The 20,044-nt window shown below is 45.6% G+C and overlaps 1 protein-coding gene across 1 annotated transcript in view; it reads left to right on the top strand.

The window, feature by feature from the left end:
- The window catches only part of PREP (prolyl endopeptidase), a 139,695-nt gene that overhangs the window by 22,157 nt on the left and 97,494 nt on the right, over positions 1-20,044 (top strand). The window contains exons 3-5 of the mRNA XM_055136906.1: positions 8,047-8,180; positions 9,699-9,829; positions 14,821-15,030. Coding sequence (XP_054992881.1) covers positions 8,047-8,180; positions 9,699-9,829; positions 14,821-15,030 — 475 coding nt within the window. The remainder of the gene's footprint in view (positions 1-8,046; positions 8,181-9,698; positions 9,830-14,820; positions 15,031-20,044) is intronic.

Raw genomic sequence — 20,044 nt, 5'->3', positions numbered from 1 at the left:
TTTGAAAAGACTTTTGGATGTTTTTGTTCTTCTTAAATGCAGTAGTTCTAGGAGGCCAGGGAAATACCTCTAAGGGCTTTGCGTGGAGGAGCCTGGGATTCATTCCCTGGCCACCTGATCCCCTGAGCACTGCTCAGTTGTTACACTCTTAATGTTCCAGTTCTGGGGTAAGTCACTTACCCTGGCATTCAGCCCCTCTGCACATTTGATCCACGGGATCACATAAGGTCCTACAAGCACCACCAGGGGGTGCTCATGAGCACAAAACCAGAACCAGGACTAGAATTTGAGCACTGTGGACTGCTGTGCTCCAACCCCCCCAGTCACGCCCCGCTGAAGATTTTCCCCCCCAGCTCATTATTTTTAAAAACATTTTCTGTTTGAAGATGTAGTTTATTCCTCCCCCCACCCTTCACCCCCTGTTCCTCACACTCTGATAGACCGCCTTCAGAGCACATCGCTTTTCCAGCCTTCCCTTCCCTGGCCTGCCCTTGGGTAAGTTGCCTTTCACTTCCTCCTCTCCCCGCTCTCCTGCCCTCCCAGCGCCTGTTTACTCGCCGACCTAAGGTCACTGGGAAGAACTGGGTTAGAAGTCTGGATGAGGGGGCCCGCAGCCCAGCTCTGACGCGCTCCTCAAGAAAGGAGCTAAGTAGCTCACGTAATTGAGGACCAGGGGCTGGACTGGATCCAGAAGCATGTGTGTGTGTGTGTGTGTGTGTGTGTGTGTGTGTGTGTGTGTGTGTGTGATATTTCTGGAAACTTCCCCCTTTTGCCTCTTAGCTCATCTGCCTTTCTCTGATGGCTTGCCTCCCAGCACCCTGTCCCCTGCGGCAGGAAAGGAGGGGCCCTGCCTCTCCTCTCGAAGGCTCACACAGCCCTTACTGCCCCAGAGGATGAGATCACGTCTACCTTCCAGGGCCTGTCCCCTGTCCCTGAAGGAAGATTTTGGTCACTTGAGTGAGTTCTCCTTATTGCCCGCCGCCTGCAGAGAATTGATGCCAAGACTGTCCTCCTGACAGCGTAAGCAGGGCTACTTTTTATTAAGGCCATAGGAAGAGGTTAGCGTAGTTCGTAATGTTCCTTCAGACACATGGTTGTTGTGCCTACTTCCGGTACCTAGAAACACCCAGAGTTGAGCGAGACAGAAGAGCAGCCCCAGACTCACTGATGGATCACAGTCACTCTCCAGACCCCACCTTCGTGCCTGGATCTGGAGCACCTCGTCTGGATAAGAGGCACCTTGGCGTGGTCCTGCCTGATAGCACCCAGCATACCCAGGCAGTGAACGCTTGTCTCTGGGTCCGTGCCAGAACATTCCCGCATGCAGTGACACTAGAGCCAGCCACCACCTGTGTGGTGAGAACGAGCCTCAGACCAGCTCACTGGTGCTCAGTTCTCTGGCCTCCAAGGGGCGCTGCTCCCTCCGGCCATCCTGATTTCCCACTGGGCCTTGATGGGTGCTTTAGTAAGTCATCCACATTTACATGTACTTATATATGAGTCCAAATGTAACTGAGTAGTTACATTATTTAATTACTGCTTATACCCAGTTGGCAGCAGAAAGTCCTCAAAGTGTGTGGGATGTGACTTGCAGTGTGTGTATTCTTACTGGTGCAGGACAAGAGTGGAGGAAGGTCATTTCTATAACTGAGTGGGTCCCAACTACAAGTCCCTCTGTGTATCTTTTTCTCTTTTTCCTTTTGGTGTTTGGCTCATCCCCAGCAGTGCTCAGGGATCACTCCTGGTCACTCAGGGGACCTTAGGGGGTGCTGAGGATAGAACTTGGGATGACCACATGCAAGGCAAGAACTTTACAATCTATACTACCTAGATAGTATACGACCCGCTGTCCTATCTCTCTGCCTTTGATGTGCTACTGGAGATTGAACCCACAACCTGTCAGAGATGCCTGCATGACAAAGTGCTCTGTGGTTGAGCCACATCCCTAGTCCCATCTCTCCTCCCGACACACATTTTTTAAAAAATTTTTATTAGTGAATCACCGTGAGGTACGGTGACAGACTTACAAACATTCATGCTTGAGTTTCAGTCATACAATGGTCGAGTGTCCGTTTCTCCACCAATGGTCCAGTGCCCAATTCTCCACCACCAATGGTCCCAGCATCCCTCCCAACTGCCCCCACCCCATCCTCCCCCCACTCACCCAGCCGGCCTCTGTGGCAGGGCATTCCCTTTTGCTCTCTCTCTCTCCTTTTGGGTGTTGTGATTTGAAGTAGAGGTATTAAGTGGCCATCATGTTCGGTCTGTAGTCTGCTTTCAGGCCGCATCTTCCATCCCGAGCAGGCCCTCCTAGCACCCTTTACTTGGTAGTCCCTTCTCTGTCTGAACTGCTTTCCCCCCCAGCATGCAAGGCCAGCTTCTAAGCTGTGGAGTAATCCTCCTGGTGCTTATCTCTACTGTTCTTGGGTGTTGGTCTCCCAGTCTGTTACTTTATATTCCACAAATGAGCTGACACATATTTTTAATTTTCTATTATTTTCTTTTGAGAGCCCCGGGAAGTGCCTGTCCTAATGGTTAATTGCTGGGCCCAGCAGTGTAGGGGACCCCAGAGCCACACCCCGCAGTGCTCAGCTGGGTATCAAACTCAGGTCTTGTGCATGCAAGGCCTGTACCTTTGGGGCCACTTTCTTGGCCACCCTTCCTCATGGCCATCTTTTTTTTGGGGGGGAGGGAGCACATCTGGTGGTGCTCAGGGGTCACTCCTGGCCCTGCAAATATGAAATAACTCCTGGCAGTGCTTTGGGACCAAATGGGATGCTGGGGATCGAAATAAGGGCGGCCACATGCAAGTGCTCTACAGGCTGTACTATCACTCCAGCCCCGTCCTGGTCACCCTGACTGCCTATGCCCCCCTCCCCCCAGCCTTCCCAGCCCTCTCCTGGGAATTGTTTTCTTGTTCCACGGCAGCCCTTTCTTTATTCCTAATTCCTCTCGTGAGATTATGGTGTTGTTTGTACATTTCACGAGTAATTCTGTCATTTTATTCCTAGGTAAAAATTGTGAAAAGAAGAGAGATTTTTCTGAATCAAAACATAGTACATATAAAGACAGCTTAAAAAAATCACTTTTGAAATTAGGGTGAAGGATTATCCAGCCCCCAAACTGAACTGTGCTTTGCCTACTACATTTGTTTCTTGCTTTCTTCCTTCCTTTCTTTCCTTCCTTTTTTTCATATTCTACTATGGACTGCAGCAGTAGCACAGCGGATAGGGTGCTTGACTTGCACGCGGCTGAACTGGGTTCGATTCTTCTGCCCCTCTTGGAGAGCCTGGCCAGCTCCCCATGGCGTATTCACTATGCCAAAAACAGTAACAAGTCTTACAATGGAGACGTTACTGGTGCCCGCTCGAACGAATTGATGAGCAACAGGACGACAGTGACAGTGACAGATGGAAAGAACATTTAACATGAGATTTGGTCCTTTTGTTGTTGTTGTTATTGAGTTTTGGTGCTTGGGTGTTTGTCATTTACAACTCGCAGTGGTGCTCGCACCCTGACAGAGGGACCCAACCCAGGGGTCTTCTGCCTGTGAAAGTCGCACCGAGCCCTTTACGCCATGTCTGGGCCCTCCTGACAGTTTAATTCCTACAATCTTGTTACCTGCTGGCACCATGGTGGGCAGCAGGCCCCTGGATGTTAATCATCTCTCATGACTGCAACCTCGATTTGTAGCTTTCTAATGAAATGAGAAAGGCTGAGGGTTTTTTTTTTAATTTATTATTTTTTTTATTGAATTATATGTGGAGTTACAATGCTTTCAGGCTTAAGTCTCAGTTACACAATGCTCAAACACCCATCCCTTCACCAGTGCACATATTCCACCACCAAGAACCACAGTAAACCTCTCCCCAAACCATCTGTGTAGCTGTTAAATTCCACTTTACTTTCTCTTTACTTTGATTACATTCAATATTTCAACAAAAAACTCACTATAAATACAGAAATCCAAACCCTCGAAGCCGCTCTTGTGGCCACACGACCTCATATCTCTTAACAAATTATCAAATGCTTACTTTCCAGTAGGTCTGACTTTGGCGGGGGGGGGGGGGGGGGGACAGACTCCAAATAATAATAGTGAATTTTTTGTTGAACTATTGAATGAAAGGCGGAGGTTCTTAACCTTTGTGCAGTTGCTGATTGCCAGGGAAGTGTCTTCCTATTCATCAGACACTGCCAAATCAGACCCGTGTGTCGCTGTAGGAGTCTGTGACAGGTGACCTGAATGGACTCTCAGAATTCCATTTTTTTCTAACATCCTCCTGTGTGGGATGGTGGGTGACGAAGGGCCTAGGAGAACAGAGTTTTCACTTACTCCCCACTCTGCTTCTCTATCCCATAGTCCCGCCTCTCGTGTTTTTCTCTCTCCTTATTCATGTTCTCCCTTCCCCACAGATGTGTGTCCTAATATTTAGACCAAGAATCCAGATGATTAAATCCGTAAAAATGGCCAGGTAGATGTTTTCCAGGTTAAATGATAAGAACTATGACTGGCATATGATGAACTCCTAAGAGCCCCTGTACAGAAAGTTTTCTATCCCCGTCATAAAAAAGGATTTGAGGGGCCGGAGCGATAGCACAGCGGGTAGGGCGTTTGCCTTGCACGCGGCCGACCCGGGTTCGATCCCCGGCATCCCATATGGTCCCCCAAGCACCGCCAGGAGTAATTCCTGAGTGCAAAGCCAGGAGTAACCCCTGAGCATCGCTGGGTGTGACCCAAAAAGCAAAAAAAAAAAAAAAAAAAAAAAAAAAAAAAAAAAAAAGGATTTGAGTTTTCATGGGCTGGAGAACTAGGACTTCTAGAACCCCCAGGAAGGGGTTTAGTCCCTTGCCTTGCTTGTTGCCAACCCAGGTTCAGTCCCTGAGCATCATATCTCCAGGAGTGATTGATGCTTGGAGTAAGCCTTGAGCATCTCTGGGTGCACCTTCTTCCCCCCTTTAAAAAAAAGGGCAGGGGAATTCCCCAGGTGTAGTGATACGTGTTAAGAAAGCACTTGAGCCATTTTAGCTCCTTGAGCACTGATTTTGCTGTGTCGTTATTTGAGTTGGAAGATTGCAGGCAGTCTTTTAAGTATTGCTCTATTTAAAGTCAGGGACTAACGTTTGTGGGTGGGAGGTGACAGATTTGGATGTACCACCCTAGAATTCTTCAGGAGCAGTATTACGCCTGCTACAGTGGTTTTATGGGCATTTTTTTAAAGAGAAAAGCCAGTGTGTCTAGTTTTAGCAGAAAATGGACGTTTTAACAAGGAAAGCTGATGTATCTTTTTTAGTAGGGTGAAAAAAAAACTCAACAATGTGTCTCTTTGAGCTGGAGCCCAATGGCTTGTAGCAGCTGGGATTGTACTATGAGAGCAGCTCTGCGGCTCCTCTGGGCATGGATAAGGAGGGGGACGGACATATCTGCAGGGCACCTCGCACCCCCCTCCCCCAGTGGAGGGGCCCGGGTCAGTCCTGCTGCCTCGTCACTTGCCATCTACTTAGTATGTGCTGGTGAGGCCCTTGTGGGAGTCAGGCCGTGCCCTGGAGGGCTGCATGCCCTTTTCTCTGCCCTGCCCCCAGCCCAGTGGCTGTGCCACTTACTGTACAGACCGTGTCCCTCCATGAGCTGCTGCCCCCAAGGTCCTAACTGCCCTCCTTTAGCTCCCCTATTGAATGGGTGGGCTTCGTAAAAGGGAAACAGAGAGAGAGAAAGGGAGAGAGGGATGGAGGGAGGGAGGGGAGAAGGGAGGGAGAGAGGGGAGGAGGGAGAGGGAGAGGGAGAGAACAGTGGTTAAGGCGCTTACCTTGCGTGTAGCCAGCCCCAGTTTGGCCCAGGAGCAGCCTCCCTGTCCCTCGAGCAACTCTGGGTGTGACCTGCTCAAAATTTGTAAGATGAGAGAGAGACAGAGACAGAGACAGAGACAGAGAGACAGAGACACAGAGAGAGACAGAGACATACAGAAAGAGAGAGAGACAGAGACAGAGAGAAAGAGAGAGACAGAGACATACAGAAAGAAAGACAGAGACAGAGAGACAGAGAGAGACAGAGACATACAGAAAGAGAGAGAGACAGAGACAGAGAGACAGAGAGTGCAGGAGTCAAGGCTCTTGCCTTTGGCCAGCGTGGGTTGAGTCCCAGCACCATATAGCTTTCCCGAACCCCAAGTGATCCCTGAAGCCAGAACTAGGAATAAACCCGAAGAAGCACAACAGGGTACGAAGTCTTCCCCCCACCCCCACCCCTGCCAGCCCTCCCTCCCCCCTCTCCTAAAAAGAGTTGAGAAAGTGACAAGGTTGCACACTTGTTCTTCCACATTCCGACCTGGTTTGCACTATGGTTCGAGCAGGCGCGACCCCATGGGTTCCCATCTGTGCTACGTGGTCTCGCTCCTGCCTGCGTCTGCAGTTGACTGCTGTGTTCTCCCTTGCCCACTCTGAGCCTTGCTGACCCTCTGATCTTTCATGCCCTCGGGCTCCTATGCCCCAGGGCCTTGGCATTTGCTGCTGCTGGTCCCCATCTTTGCAGGGCTGCGACATCTCACCACAGCTGAAAACCCCTACGGGGCCTCTCACGCTGCCCTCCCTGGAATAAGTGTCTTCCTCTTAGGAGGACGCTAGCCTCTTGTCAGGCAGCATGCAGGGTACCTCCCGGTGGCGGCGCCTTTCTTAAGTTCTCAAACTACCGGAGGATGAATATTTTGTCTGAATAAAAATAAGCAGAGTGAGCCATTGCAGTCTTATTTTTCTTGACTTGGTCTACTTGCAAAAATTGTTGTTTAGGGGTCAGAGCCTTAATAGTACAGCAGGGAGGGATTGGGCTCACCTGTGGCACACCCTGGTGTGAGCCCCAGCAACCCAGGTGGTCCCCTCAGCCCTGCCAAGAGTGATCCCTCAGTGCAAAGCCAGGAGTAAGCTCTGAGCACGCTGGCATGGCCCCAGTCCCTTTGCATGTTTCCTCTCCAGTTTCCGAGCGCATACTGAACGTTATTGAGTTTTTAGAACAACTTTCTTTCGGTGCTCTGGTGTGAGGTGGGTGGTTTGTGTAGGAGAGCTCAGTAGAAGATCTTTTCAAGGGAGGATGGGCCCTTAGACCTTAACTGATCCTTGCAAAAGTAGGCTCTCATAATAATTGTATTTTTGTCTGCCGTTCAAACTCCGTTCTGTTGTTGTTTCCTGAAGTTTTCTCCTAAGAAATGAATCTGCTCACAGATCTCTGATTAAACCTCCCATTGAATTAAGAGCCCGACACATTCATTCTTGTTTTATTTCTTCCAGATAGTCACACGTGGATTTTTATGAGGTCAGGTTTTTAATACTATTGTAAATTTTCTTACTGCTTAGTTATCAGCGCTGGATAGTTAGACAGAGCCGGTCCGGTGTGAAACAAAAACAACTCCTTGCTCGGCTTTGTTGCAGAGTCCCTGACTTCTTATAGGCCATCTCTGTCCCATCGTACAAGCCGTCTTCCTATAAGCCATGGTTGAGATTCTTATTCAGTGCTATCCATTTAAATTAATTTTTTTTAATTTTATGTTTTTAATTTTTTGCAAAGTTCCCTGGAGTTGACCAGGTCATGGGCATTAGAAAATTAAGTCATAAAACGGATGCTAAGGAACCCTATAGCACCAACTTTGAGTCTTTTACTCCAACAGCTTGGACGGGGACAGGGGAAGAAGGGTTGGCAGCAGGAGAAGTAGCCGTGATATATGAGTGTTTATGGATATACGATATATGAGTGTTGTATGAGCGTTTATGGACTGTGCCTGCCGGGAGCAGTGAGAGAATGTGTTCGGAGTGGAAAATGGTCGCAGCCACTTCCTAGCTGCACGCTTTTGGGCAGATTCATAGCGTTCTCGAGTCTCAGGTCAGTAAAGCTAAGCTAATGAAACAGCGTTGCTTTGTAACACTCTGATTTGAAGTGAGTTGAGATTGCTTCGTTGTTGAGGAAGTGGTCCTTGGCTGATCTCGGTGACTGGCTAACATTTGAGGGGGGACATTTCATGTTTGATTTGCCTTGTCCCATTGTAATGCTTTTTTTTTTTTCAGGCTTTTGTGGAGGCCCAGAACAAGATCACGGTGCCATTCCTCGAGCAATGTCCGATCCGCGGTCTGTACAAAGAGAGAATGACTGAGCTCTATGACTACCCCAAGTACAGTTGCCATTTCAAGAAAGGAAAGCGGTATGTGAGCTTGATTTCATTTCACCATTTTCCTTTGTCTTTCTTGCTCTGAGTATTTCTTAAATTAGTAAAGATAAATCCTTAGTAACCTAATTTGTGAATTGAATTCTTTGAAACCAACTTAGTCCTGTGCTCAAGTATAAAAGTGATACTTTATTGACTGTTGGTACTGTCCAAATTCTTCAAGTCAGGATTAAGAAAAGTAGTAGAGCTTTAGCATAAGAAGAACTCCAGATTACTGGAAATTCTTGTTCTCTTATGACTAGTAATTTGAGAGATAGGATTTATAGATGTCAGAAGAGATTTGTTTGCCAATAAGATTAATTATCTTTGGCTTATGCTACTTGAATGTTTGTTACATGCATTTCTTCTAAGAATTGAAATGGGCCAAGAGGCAACGCCTTATTATTCATCCCTCTTGTTCTTACTTTTTTCACCCACCAACTTGTTCCTTAGTTCTTTTTCTCAGTTTCACTGGAGCCACTGTCCTAAATTTTCTTTGGAATTTTAGATGTGGGTTGGAAAAGTGTAGTACATGGGGTAGTTTGCCTTGCATGCAGTCGATCTGGGTTTAATCCCTGGCAACCCATATGGTTCCCCAAGTAACCCTAGCATCACCAGGTGTGATCCAACAGGGAAAAAAAGGGGAAAGGGGGAGGTGTGGCTTACAGACCCTGGTTTCAGTAAGCTGGCTAGAGAAGTATTTCATTTTAGAGAATTTGCTCTGTTTATTAAAAAGAAAAAGTCAACTACAGCTTGTATAGTTTATTACTCAAAGACATATAGGCACACTGGTCACATAAGACAATCTTTATGGACCAGGGATGTGGCTGAGAAGACAGAACACAGGATTTGGTGCATGGGGCCCTGGTACCACTTGGCCCCCTGACTACCACCACCGGAAGTGACCCTATGCCCCCCACTGCCCAGCAACATGGGGCAATTAAAAACGTAGATTCTTTGTGGCATTTTTGAGGGGATGAAATCACACCACAGTGTGTGGTGTGTGCATGTACATACATACACAAACATCGGTCCCCTTCTTAGTGGATTGCTAATATTAGTGAATTTCTATGTTTCATACAAGGTTCCATCCAGCTGATCCTTAATTTTCATCTTGTTGTGGCATCCAGATGTTACACTTTCTTGGAATAGTAATTACAACTTTCATCTGTAAGACAGTCTTTGCCTCTGTTTAGCTGTCTGTGTGTTTTTGGATATGAATAAGTAAAAGTATATTAATATATTTACTGCAGCTTAACATACTTCTGTGAACCGTAATACGGATGTTAAAGTTGGTACCACGTACCACGTCCAGCACGGCAGGCCATGGTTTGAATATCTAAAACAGTTCAGGTGGCGTGTTCCAGCTACTGCCTGTGCTTCTGGCCTGGCCTGTGTGCAGTCGAACCTTTGTGTTGTGTTTCTTTCCCTTGTCTCTGTGTATTTAGTTCTTTGCACACGGTTTCTACAAATCGAAAACCCCCCAACTAAACAAAAGCCTTCTCTCTCCTCCAGGTATTTCTATTTTTACAACACAGGGTTGCAGAACCAGCGAGTATTATATGTACAGGATTCCTTAGAGGGGGAAGCCCGAGTGTTCCTGGACCCCAACACACTCTCTGATGATGGGACAGTGGCACTTCGAGGTGAGGTCCCAGCAGTGCTGGCACGTGGGCGCCTCCCACCTCGGGGGGCTGCAGACAGCGGGGACCGTTGTGGGGACAGTTCTGAGGAGCAGCTGCGCCCGCCCTGGCAGGGAAGCTTGCTCTGCACAGTATTTTTAGATCATACATGTAGCACGTTCTTTGGATGGCATGAAGCCTCACTGGAGCATAATTCACACTGGACCCAAATTAGCTTCCCGGGTTTCTGGGCCCTGGAAGTGAAACCGTCACTCCCTATGCAAACCCTGCAAGCTAGCGCTGATTAGAAAAACTTGAATCATCTGATGAGAATTTAAAACAGAGACAGTAAGTGTTCCAATCTAGCAACACAAAATTGGAAGGACTAGTTATCAGCTCTCTGCCCTTGGGGAGGACAGTGATAAGAGCCTTAAAATTTAGATTATGGTTAGTGTGTTAGAATTAAGAGATAAGGGGGAGGGGGGGCGGAAATTCAGTCTTGTAGAAATTGGACAGCTGGTACTCGGTTCCCTGAAGATACAGGTTTAAAACTGAACAGAGACTGCAGTTACTGTATGTGTCCTAAATAGCTTTGCCCCCAAGATAACCTCATGCGCCAGCCCTAAAGATTATCATACCAGGACCTAGAAAGCGGGCTCAGGGGGCTGGCGCACATGCTTTGCATTGCAGGAGATCCCGCTTTGATCTCCAGCACCACATGTTTCCCTGAACTCCACAAGATAATCCCTCCCTCTTCCAAATGTTACCGTGGTAAGGTTGATGTGCCCAAACTCCCACGTTGTTTTCAGAAAAAACAAAACAAACAAAAAAAATAAACCCGAAAAAAAAACCAAAAAACAAAAAACAGACATTACCCATTACCTTGGCACCCTTCCAGATCTTGGAAATCAGTCTTTAAGTGAATGAATAGAAAGTGCTCCCAGTTAAGACTGTCACAGCCCCCAGGGTGGATCCAGCACCCCCTCTGGTGGTTATTGCCTGCTTGGGAAGGACTGATGGGAGTGAGAAAGCTGGCTGTTCTGTGATCCTCTGGTTTAAGTAATCGCCCACCCCGAGAATCATCTCCTGCCAGTGTTCTGGACTTCGTTAGTGGAGTTAGCGCCACGTTTCTCCTGTAGCGTCTAGTTGCAGGGAAAGCACAGGTGCAATTCTGAGCGGTCTGAAGGGCAGAGTTCTGTAATCTGGCAGGTGGGAATTCACCTCCCCAGGGGAACTAAAGCCATGCAATGGTTCAGTGCAAAGGCTGGGTTAAATGGCACATGCCTTGCACGTGGGAGACCCTGGATTTAATTCCTGGCACCAAGAGAACAACAACAAAAAATATCTCAACAGTTTAGTGCAAAAGGGTCTTTGATTAAATCATCCAGTCCTAAGGGATTCCGATTCCTTCTCCCAAGCAGTTTGTAAATGACAGTTCCTCATACAAAGTCGTGAAAGTAAGATGCCAGTCAGCTTATGAGTGTTCCTCTGTGAATTTGAGCTTGGAGTTATAAATGAATTGAATACCCTGGTTCTGTGCAGCAATAGACCCTGCATAGGAATTCATTTAGTTTCAACGGAGGTTAATCTTGGCAATTCACCTAGGAGATTTCTTTTTTGTTTGTTTGTTTTTTAAATTTTTTTTTCTTTCTGGATCACACCTGGCAATGCACAGGGGTTATTCCTGGCTCTGCACTCAGGAATTACCCTGGCGGTGCTCAGGGGACCTCATGGGATGCTGGGAATCGAACCTGGGTCGGCCGCGTGCAAGGCAAATGCCTTACCCACTGTGCTATCATTCCAGCCCCATGTTTTATAAATTTTGTATTGAATCACTATGTGCAAAGTTACAAAGCTTTCAGGTTTGTCTCAGTCATACAATGATCAAACACCTATCCCTTCACCAGTGCAAGTGTTCCACCACCAAGAACCCCAGTATACCTTCCCTCCCACCCCCACCACCCACTTGTGTGGCTGATTCACTTTACTTTCCCTTTACTTTGATTACATTCAGTATTTCAACAGAAAACTCACTATTATTATTTGGAATTTCCCCCCAACAATCAGACCTGCCGAAAAGGCATCATTTGATAATTTGTTTTCCATTGCTGCTGAGAATGAAGAGCACATGAGGTTGTGGCCACGCAGTTTTGGATTTCTGGTATTTTAGTAATTAAGTCCAGAGAAATTTCTGCAGAAGTCGAGTCACTGCAAGCTTGTACCTCTGTTTAATGGGCCTTATGAGATGGTGGTCACCATGCCGCTGGGGAAAGGAAAGGCTGAGAGAGAAAACCTTTTCCCTCCCGTCACCCAGGAGATTTCTATTTTGAAACCATGGGTCTTATGTTTTGCTGTATTTATTTATTTGTTTATTTTATTAATTATTTACTTTGTTGATTTGTTTATTTTGGTTTTATTTTGGGGGTCTAACCAAGCGGTGCTTGGGATGAGACCAGACCTCCCAACTTGCAAAGCATGCAAGCTGTGCCGGCCCTATGCACCATCTCCCCGACCGCATTCCAGTAGCCTTTGTGGAATGCTTGCTACCGGCAGGTCCTCATGGAAGAAGGGAAAGCTAAACTTGGCGCCTGGTCCCAGTCTCCCAGGTTCCTGTGTTAAAGGGAAGTTACAGTGTGAGTCAATATCCATGTCCTTTTGATCGTTTATAATCATTTTTTTGGTCTTTGAGCCACACCTGGCAATGCTGAGTTACACCTGGCTCTCTGCTCAAGGGCCGCTCCTGGTGGGGTGACCAGCTGGGGTCCTGGGGCTCAAACCCGGGCCAGCTGTGTGTAAGGCAAATGCCCTACCTACTATACTCTCTCCAGCCTCGATGTATAATTTTTTTAAAACATGATTATTTTTCTCTTACTGTGCCAGGGTCGGGGCTCTCTAGTGGTACTCAAAGGGTAGGGGTAAGGTCAGGTTGTGGTTTCCTCCCTTTCATTCTTGGCCAGCCGGGCTGACTGTGCAGTGCGAGGGCCCCAGGATGCTCAGGCTCTGCAATGCTGGGGAGACCAGAGCACCCCAGCCATGCTGGGGGCCTTCTGGGCTGCACTGAGTGGTGTCGGGGACGGGGGGGACCTTTGTTGCCAGAGATCGGCTGCATATCAGTCATGTAAACACTTATCCCCTGTACTCTCTTTCCAATCCCCTGTAAACATTGCCATCAGGATGTTTTACTAAACATTTCCTGAAAATAATCCTAATTCTGTATAGATAATAGAAAAACTTTAGCCATAACACTGGTGAGTTTAATATATAAAAAAATGAATTGTTTTCTCCCTGTGACCATTTAGAATTCTTGCCTGTATGTATTTACTGTATTTACATATAACCCTGACTATTATGGGAATTTTAAGTAGGCTTTGATAATTTTTTTTTTCTTTTTGGGTCATACCTGGTGATGCATAGGGATTATTCCTGGTTCTACATTCAGTAGTTACTCCTGGCGGTGCTCGGGGGACCATATGGGATGCTGGGAATCGAACCTGGGTTGGCCATGTGCAAGGCAAACACCCTACCCCTGTACTATCTCTCCAGCCCTGCTTTGATAAAATTTTAAGGTTATTTCCCATTAATAGAAATTTCATGGGAAAAATATAAAGTTCTGAAAATATTCTGGAAATAGTGGGTTTCTTAGAATAATTTTCAAACACCTCCCTTCACCCTTAGAATTTAGCAGACTTTACTAGAGAAAATCTCTCTTTTCAGTGTCTGGTATCAAATGCTGCTGTACTATTATTGTATACTTCCTAATTTGTAATAATTATCAAAACCGGGGCGGAGAAATAGTAACACCAGGTAAGATGCTTGCCTTGCATGTGGTCAGCCCAGGTTTGGTCTCTGGCATCCCATATAGTCCCCTGGGTGTGGCTCAATAAACAAAAATGTAGGAAAACCAATGTAAACTGGTCAATATTTGTCAGTAAATATTCCATTAGTGGCCAGGTCATTCCATCTATTATGGCAATAAAGAATTAGGTGCAGGGGCCAAAGAGACAAGTCAGCGGGCTGAACACACATTTGCATGTAGGAGGCCCTATTTTGGTCCCTGATACCACATATTGTCCCCCAAACACTGCCTGGAGCAACCCTAGAGCAACAGCTGGGAGTAGCTCCTGAGTACTACTGGGGAAAGGAGAGGAGAGGAGGGGAGGGAAGGGGATGGGAGAGGAGAGGAGAGGAGGAAAAAGGAAAAAAAATCTTTTTTTTTTACACTGTTATATGAACCTTTTTTGCAAACCCTCAAAATTCCTTGATCTGGTGGTGGTCAGATAGTATAGACATTAATCCTTGAATGTCAGCAGTATTCAGAAAATGAGGATGTAGCATGGTTTCAAATAGTGTGCATATGTTCCAGGTATCATCTGACGACTCCAGATTTGTTCTATAACATGCTATGTGAAATCATTCCTGATTCCTAAAAGCAGTGGTTTCTTTCCCCCATCTTCCCGTTAGTGTATGAATCAAGTGCTGAAAATCCCAAAGGGAGCTCAGCCTTGAACTGAACTGCCTTAGAGATTATAGAAATTAAAGAGGACTGGAGCGATAGCACAGCGGGTAGGGCGTTTGCCTTGCACGCGGCCAACCCGGGTTTGATCCCCAGCATCCCATATGGTCCCCTTAGCACCGCCAGGAGTAGTTCCTGAGTGCATGAGCCAGGAATAACCCCTGTGCATCACCAGGTGTGACCCAAACATCAAAAAAAAAAAAAAAAAAGAAAAGAAATTAAAGAGTGGAGGCATGCCTGCAGTCAGATGATCAGATACTTCGTTTTATAGAAGAAGACTCGGCAGGCTAGGAAACCTACCTAGTCAGAAGACAAACTCCCGTAAGAGCTGGGATCAGCCCCCGAGTTTCTCCCTGCCAGTTTTTCTGCTCCTTCTGTTGTCACATTCTGCTTCCAGGTGTGAGAGAGAACTCTAGCTTTGTCAGACAAGAGAGAGGGCCTCGAGCTTAGGGGAGGCATTGTATGCTCATGTTCATTCTGTGATTTCCCCTGTGTTCCACAGGCTATGCCTTCAGTGAAGATGGCGAATATTTTGCTTATGGTCTAAGTTCCAGTGGCTCTGATTGGGTGTCAATCAAGTTCATGAAAGTTGATGGTGCCAAAGAGCTTCCAGATGTGCTTGAAAGAGTCAAGTTCAGCTGTATGGCCTGGACCCATGATGGAAAGGGGATGTTCTACAACTCCTATCCTCAACAGGATGGAAAAAGTGATGGTAAGCTGACTTGTGAGGAAACGTTTTTGGTGAACTAGAAATTAGAAAACAGAGAGAAGGCACAGTAAAATTGTGACTTCTTCACTTGGCTTTAAGATGTTAACCCTGCAAAGACTGATTGATCTAGAACCAGTTTACTTCAGAAGACACTGAATCCAGCATGGTTGTGGATTGATGGCGCAGAATAATAACCATTTATCTCTGTGATATTGGACTGTCCAGTCAGACCTCTTGTATGTAGTTGAAATGTTCCATATCTGTGGTCAGTTATGGAATGGTCGGCTGATCCTGACGTAGCTCATTCACATGACTGGGACTTTGGCTTTGCTTCATAGTGTGTCTTACCCTCTGGCATGTTGGCCCCAGCTTGTTCAGGGCAACAGGATATGGAGACATAGAGCTGAAGGGGATAACCTCTGTGATCCTGGGCTTAGTACTGGGTCAAGATTACTTTACTTCCTGTTCGCTGAAGGAAGTAATAGAACCAGCCCTTATTTCAGAGGTAGCAAGATGAGAGAACTGATAAAATTTGGAGCTGTTACCTGCAGTCTATCTCTTACCAGTGTATTATTATATCATCCAAGGTTTCATGGGGGATGAATTTTTATTTTTTTTCCCAAACCAAGTTATTTAATGATGATCAGTGATTTTAAATTTGAAAGAGGACATTTTCTTTGGTCACTGACCTCTTTACTTCTAGTTAGAAGTTTCAGATCACTTGTTGGCTGCATTTATCTTGGCACTACTTCTTTATTTTTTAATTTTTTAAATTTTTTCTTGGAAATTACCAAATCACATAATGAAATTGTGCCAGAAGTGCTCCACAGATACTATTGAAAACCCAGCAGCTCGCTGAGTTGGAGAAGATCAAGCCAGTTGTGAAGTGGGCAGAGTAGAAAGCAAGATCACGGAGCTGTGGCATTGTTTATGGTCCTGCCACCAGTTATTTTCTCCTCTTTTATTGCACAGTGTTCCCTCTTGCTTAGCCCCTTTTCTACTCATCTTGCCAGGCAGGAGGGATCCAGTCCCATCTCATCTACCTTGCCTAGGTATAAGCCGTTTGCTAATACCACAGCAGCAGCGGCAGCTTTGTTTGTGTTTATTATTTGTGTATTCATTTTTGGCTGACAATACTATGGTATTAAATGGATTCTCCTGGACATAATTCTGACACCACACGTGTCACCAGTGTAGCCTTCTTCCTCCCCTTCCTCCAACCCCATACCCTTCTCAGCCGCCTTCAGCTCAGTTGTGTGTGCCAGTTTCCCCATTGTGTTGCCTTTGGGTCTTCGTTGCTTCCTCGCTGTGTATCCTTGAAGTCCCACAGACGAGAGAGCTCATTCCATACCTGTCCCTTTCGTGCTGCCTGGCGTCATTCAGCACGATCCCCTCCGCTTCCACCCAGGCTGCTGTAGATTTTGCATGATGTTGTTCTTTCTTGGAGCAGCAGCAGATTTCCAAATGGCATACTGCATTTTCAAGTTCTCTTGGTTGGCCTTCTCGGGTGGGCTTTGCGATCCCTTTGTTAGGGATTCAGAGCTCAGGTGTGAAGTTTTGGCTCCAAGCTGGCCAGCCAAGGGGTGGTGAGAGGCACAGCTGTCTCAGTGCTTTTGTCTAGCGTGAGCTGTCCCCTTTTCATGACTTTCGGTTCTGGTGTCATTTTTAGGTACATTTTCTTTGTGTTTGTTTCTTTGGTGTCCTCGCAGTTGAATAGGGACTAGAAGGACGTCACTTTTTGAAAACCTCTTCTGGTTACATTGGAAAGCTTTCTGTTGACTTATGATTAGATCCTGCAAAACTTTTGAGTACAAAAAGAGCTCAAAGTAGGATTTACTTTTCTCAAGGATGTTGGTTAAAGAAAGACCTCTCTGTTCTGAATATCTGATGCACAGCCTTTGTGAAGAGTGCTTTAAGTTAGAAAACATTATCTCTTTCCAAGTTCAGGTGTCCAAAAAAGTAGATAACTAGGCATTTGTTGCGAGAGAACAAGGTTATTAAGTTAATGGTGAAAAATGTGGGAGCTTTTTTCACCCTTAACTTTCAGTGGCAACAGTAGTAATGATTCGTAATCATGCGTAATTAAAGCCAACATGTTCTCCCAGCAGGGAATTTACCCCACCTTTATTGAGAGGCTCTTGACATCTCTCTGGTTAGGTGACGAAAGTCTTTAGGAATGAAGCAAGTGGTTTGGATCTTAAGCTTCTTTCCAGTGTTTCTAGACAAAAATGTTGAAATCTGTGAAGTATCATAAAGCTTTTTAAGTACTATAGTATTGTCTTTGTAGTGTGTGTGTGTGTGTGTGTATGTGTGTGTGTGTGTTTGTGTGTGTGTGTGTGTGTTGGAAAAAACCCGTTTATCTTTGTTGTGCTGAAAGTTTGGTATATTTCATTTAAAAAATAGCATCACATAACAATCTCTGAAATCAACCAATATTTATTAATGAAAGAAGTTTTAGGTTCATGGCCAAGATTGAGCGGGAAGTGAATTTCCTATGTGGCCTGTGCCCTCCTGCGTATGTATCGCCACCTCTGTTAGCAAAATAAAACCCCCACCAAAGTGGTACAGAGAACCCCTATTGCCAGGTCATGCAGGCATATAGTTTACTTGGGGATTCATCTTGGTGGTGCATGTTTCATGGGCACACACAAATGGGTAACAGCATGCACGTACCACTATGGTACCATATGAAGAATTTTTACCACCACCTGAATTCCCCATATTCTATCTATTCATCTATCTGTCCCTGACCCCTGGCAACTACAAAGATCAGTTTTACTCTCTCCACAGCTTAATATTTTCTAAAGGGTTTTTTTTCTAAATGGTGCTCTATTTGGAATTAGATGATATAAGATCTTTTCAGATTGGTCTCATTAGCAGGGTATTGCCTCCAATTTTTTTCTCATGACTCAATAATTCATTTTCCTTTCAGCACTGAATTATATTCTATTGTCTGATAAGCCACATATCCAAGCTATAGTATATAAGACATCTTGGTTGCTTCTACCTATAGCAATTGTGAATAAGGAGACTCTAAACATCTAAATGCAGGCTTTTGTGTAGACACAGGTTTTCATCTTCTGGGGACAGGTGGCAAGGAACACCTTGTTGCAGAATATGGTAGCAACAAGTTTAGTTTTAGAATAAATGACCAGACCATCTCTTAAAGTGGTGCTACCATTTTGCATTTTCTTTAGCAACAGGCTCCACATTCTTGCCAGCATTTTGTAATGTCAGTGTTGTGGAGTTTGCACTGTCTAATGGATGTATGTGACCTTCATCATCATCATCCCGTTGATCATCAAATTTCTCAAGTGGTCTCAGTAACGTCTCCATTCATCCTAGCCCTGAGATTTTATTTTATTTATTTATTTTTAAGTTATTTATTTTATTGAATCACCATGTGGAAAGTTACAAAGTTCTCAGGCTTATGTCTCAGTTATACAATACTCAAACACCCATCCCTCCACCAGTGCCCATATTCCACCACCAAAAACCCCAGTATACCTCCCACCCCCCAGCCCCCACCCCCGCCTGCGTAACTGATAAATTTCACTTCATTTTCTCTTTACCTTGATAACATTCCATATTTCAACACAAAACTCACTATTGTTCTTGGAGTTTCCCCCCCCAAAAAGACAGTCCTACTGCCAAGGAAGCATTTGATAATTAGTTTTCCATTGCTGAGAATAAAGAGATATGAAGTCCCGCTGTTCCAAGTACATAATTTTTTTTCTTTCTTTTTTTTTTTTCTCCTTCCCGCACCACCAAGTTCGTACCTGCTTACTAGACATCATAATATGGCGGATGCCACGCTGTTTCTCCCCAGAAAGGGAAAAAACCGAGAAAGAAGGATATTTCCTCTCCTTGGACGGTGTGGGGCCTATGGCTTACTTCACAGTCTAGAGACATAGCTGCTACTTTGATTACCTTCAATATTTCAACAAAAAACTCACTATTATTGTTTGGAGTTTCCCCCCAAAGTCAGACCTGCTAAAAAGGAACTGTTTCACATTGCTGACAATTAAGAGATGTTAGGTTTTGGATTTCTGTATAAAGTCCAGGGAAAATTCTGCCAGAAATTGCATCATTGCAAGCTTTTACTTCCCTTTTGTGGTGCTCATAAGATGGAAAAGCCTGGAGAGAGAAACCCTACCCGCCGGCGCCACATGGGGCATCGGCTCAGTTCACAGTCTAGAGGCATTTCTGCAAGCTGCTGGTGTCCAAAGTAGTTTAGTTGGCCTCTGGGATCATGCTCGTGCAGCAGCGGAAAAAAGCTAGCCCTGAGATTTTAGAAGCTTCTCTTTACTCGTCCTTCCCAAGGATGCTGCATTGGAGGCTCTTTCAGGGTCAGGGGAATGAAACCCAGCATTGTTACTGGTTTTGGCATATGAATACACCATGGGGAGTTTGAGAGGCTCTCCCATGTGGGCAGGAAACTCTCAGTAGTTGCCAGGTTTTCCCAGAGGGAGAAGTAGGCTATAAGATGTCGAGTGGCTGCAAAGCAGCCGTGCGCTTCTGGGAGCTTGGCTTTAAATTTCTGGGTGTTGGCCCTTGGTGGGATTACACAGCACGGGGGGCAGTCCCAGGGTGTGACTGCCTAGCTACTGGAAAATGGGAAATCTGTATGTGATGTATGTGATAATATCACTAAAATAGTGACATTTCACTGCATCAGCTCAGATTTTCTAGATGACATGTAAAGAGCATCTATATGAGCCATCTATCTACCTTCTTTTGTGAGGTGTCTATCAAGTTTTTGAGTCTATTTTCATTTTGGGAGGGCTTGAGGGCCACACAAGTAGTGCTTAGGGACTGTCCTGATTCTGTGCGTAGATGTGACTCTTTGGCGTTGATCCAGGGGACCATCTGCAGTGCCAGGGATTGAACCAGGGTGAGCTGCGTGCACTCATTTTTTAGTACTAGGGAGTTTAAGTTGGTTTTTATTTTTATTTATTTGGTAGTTTTTTTTTTAATTTAGTTTTTATTGAGATAACACAATAGCGTTAATGTTTAT

This window comes from Sorex araneus, chromosome 4 (assembly GCF_027595985.1).
Source record: "Sorex araneus isolate mSorAra2 chromosome 4, mSorAra2.pri, whole genome shotgun sequence".
Classification (NCBI taxonomy): Eukaryota; Metazoa; Chordata; class Mammalia; order Eulipotyphla; family Soricidae; genus Sorex; species Sorex araneus.
Note: the sequence above shows the minus strand (reverse complement) of the source record. Positions and strands in the feature narration are given on the sequence as shown.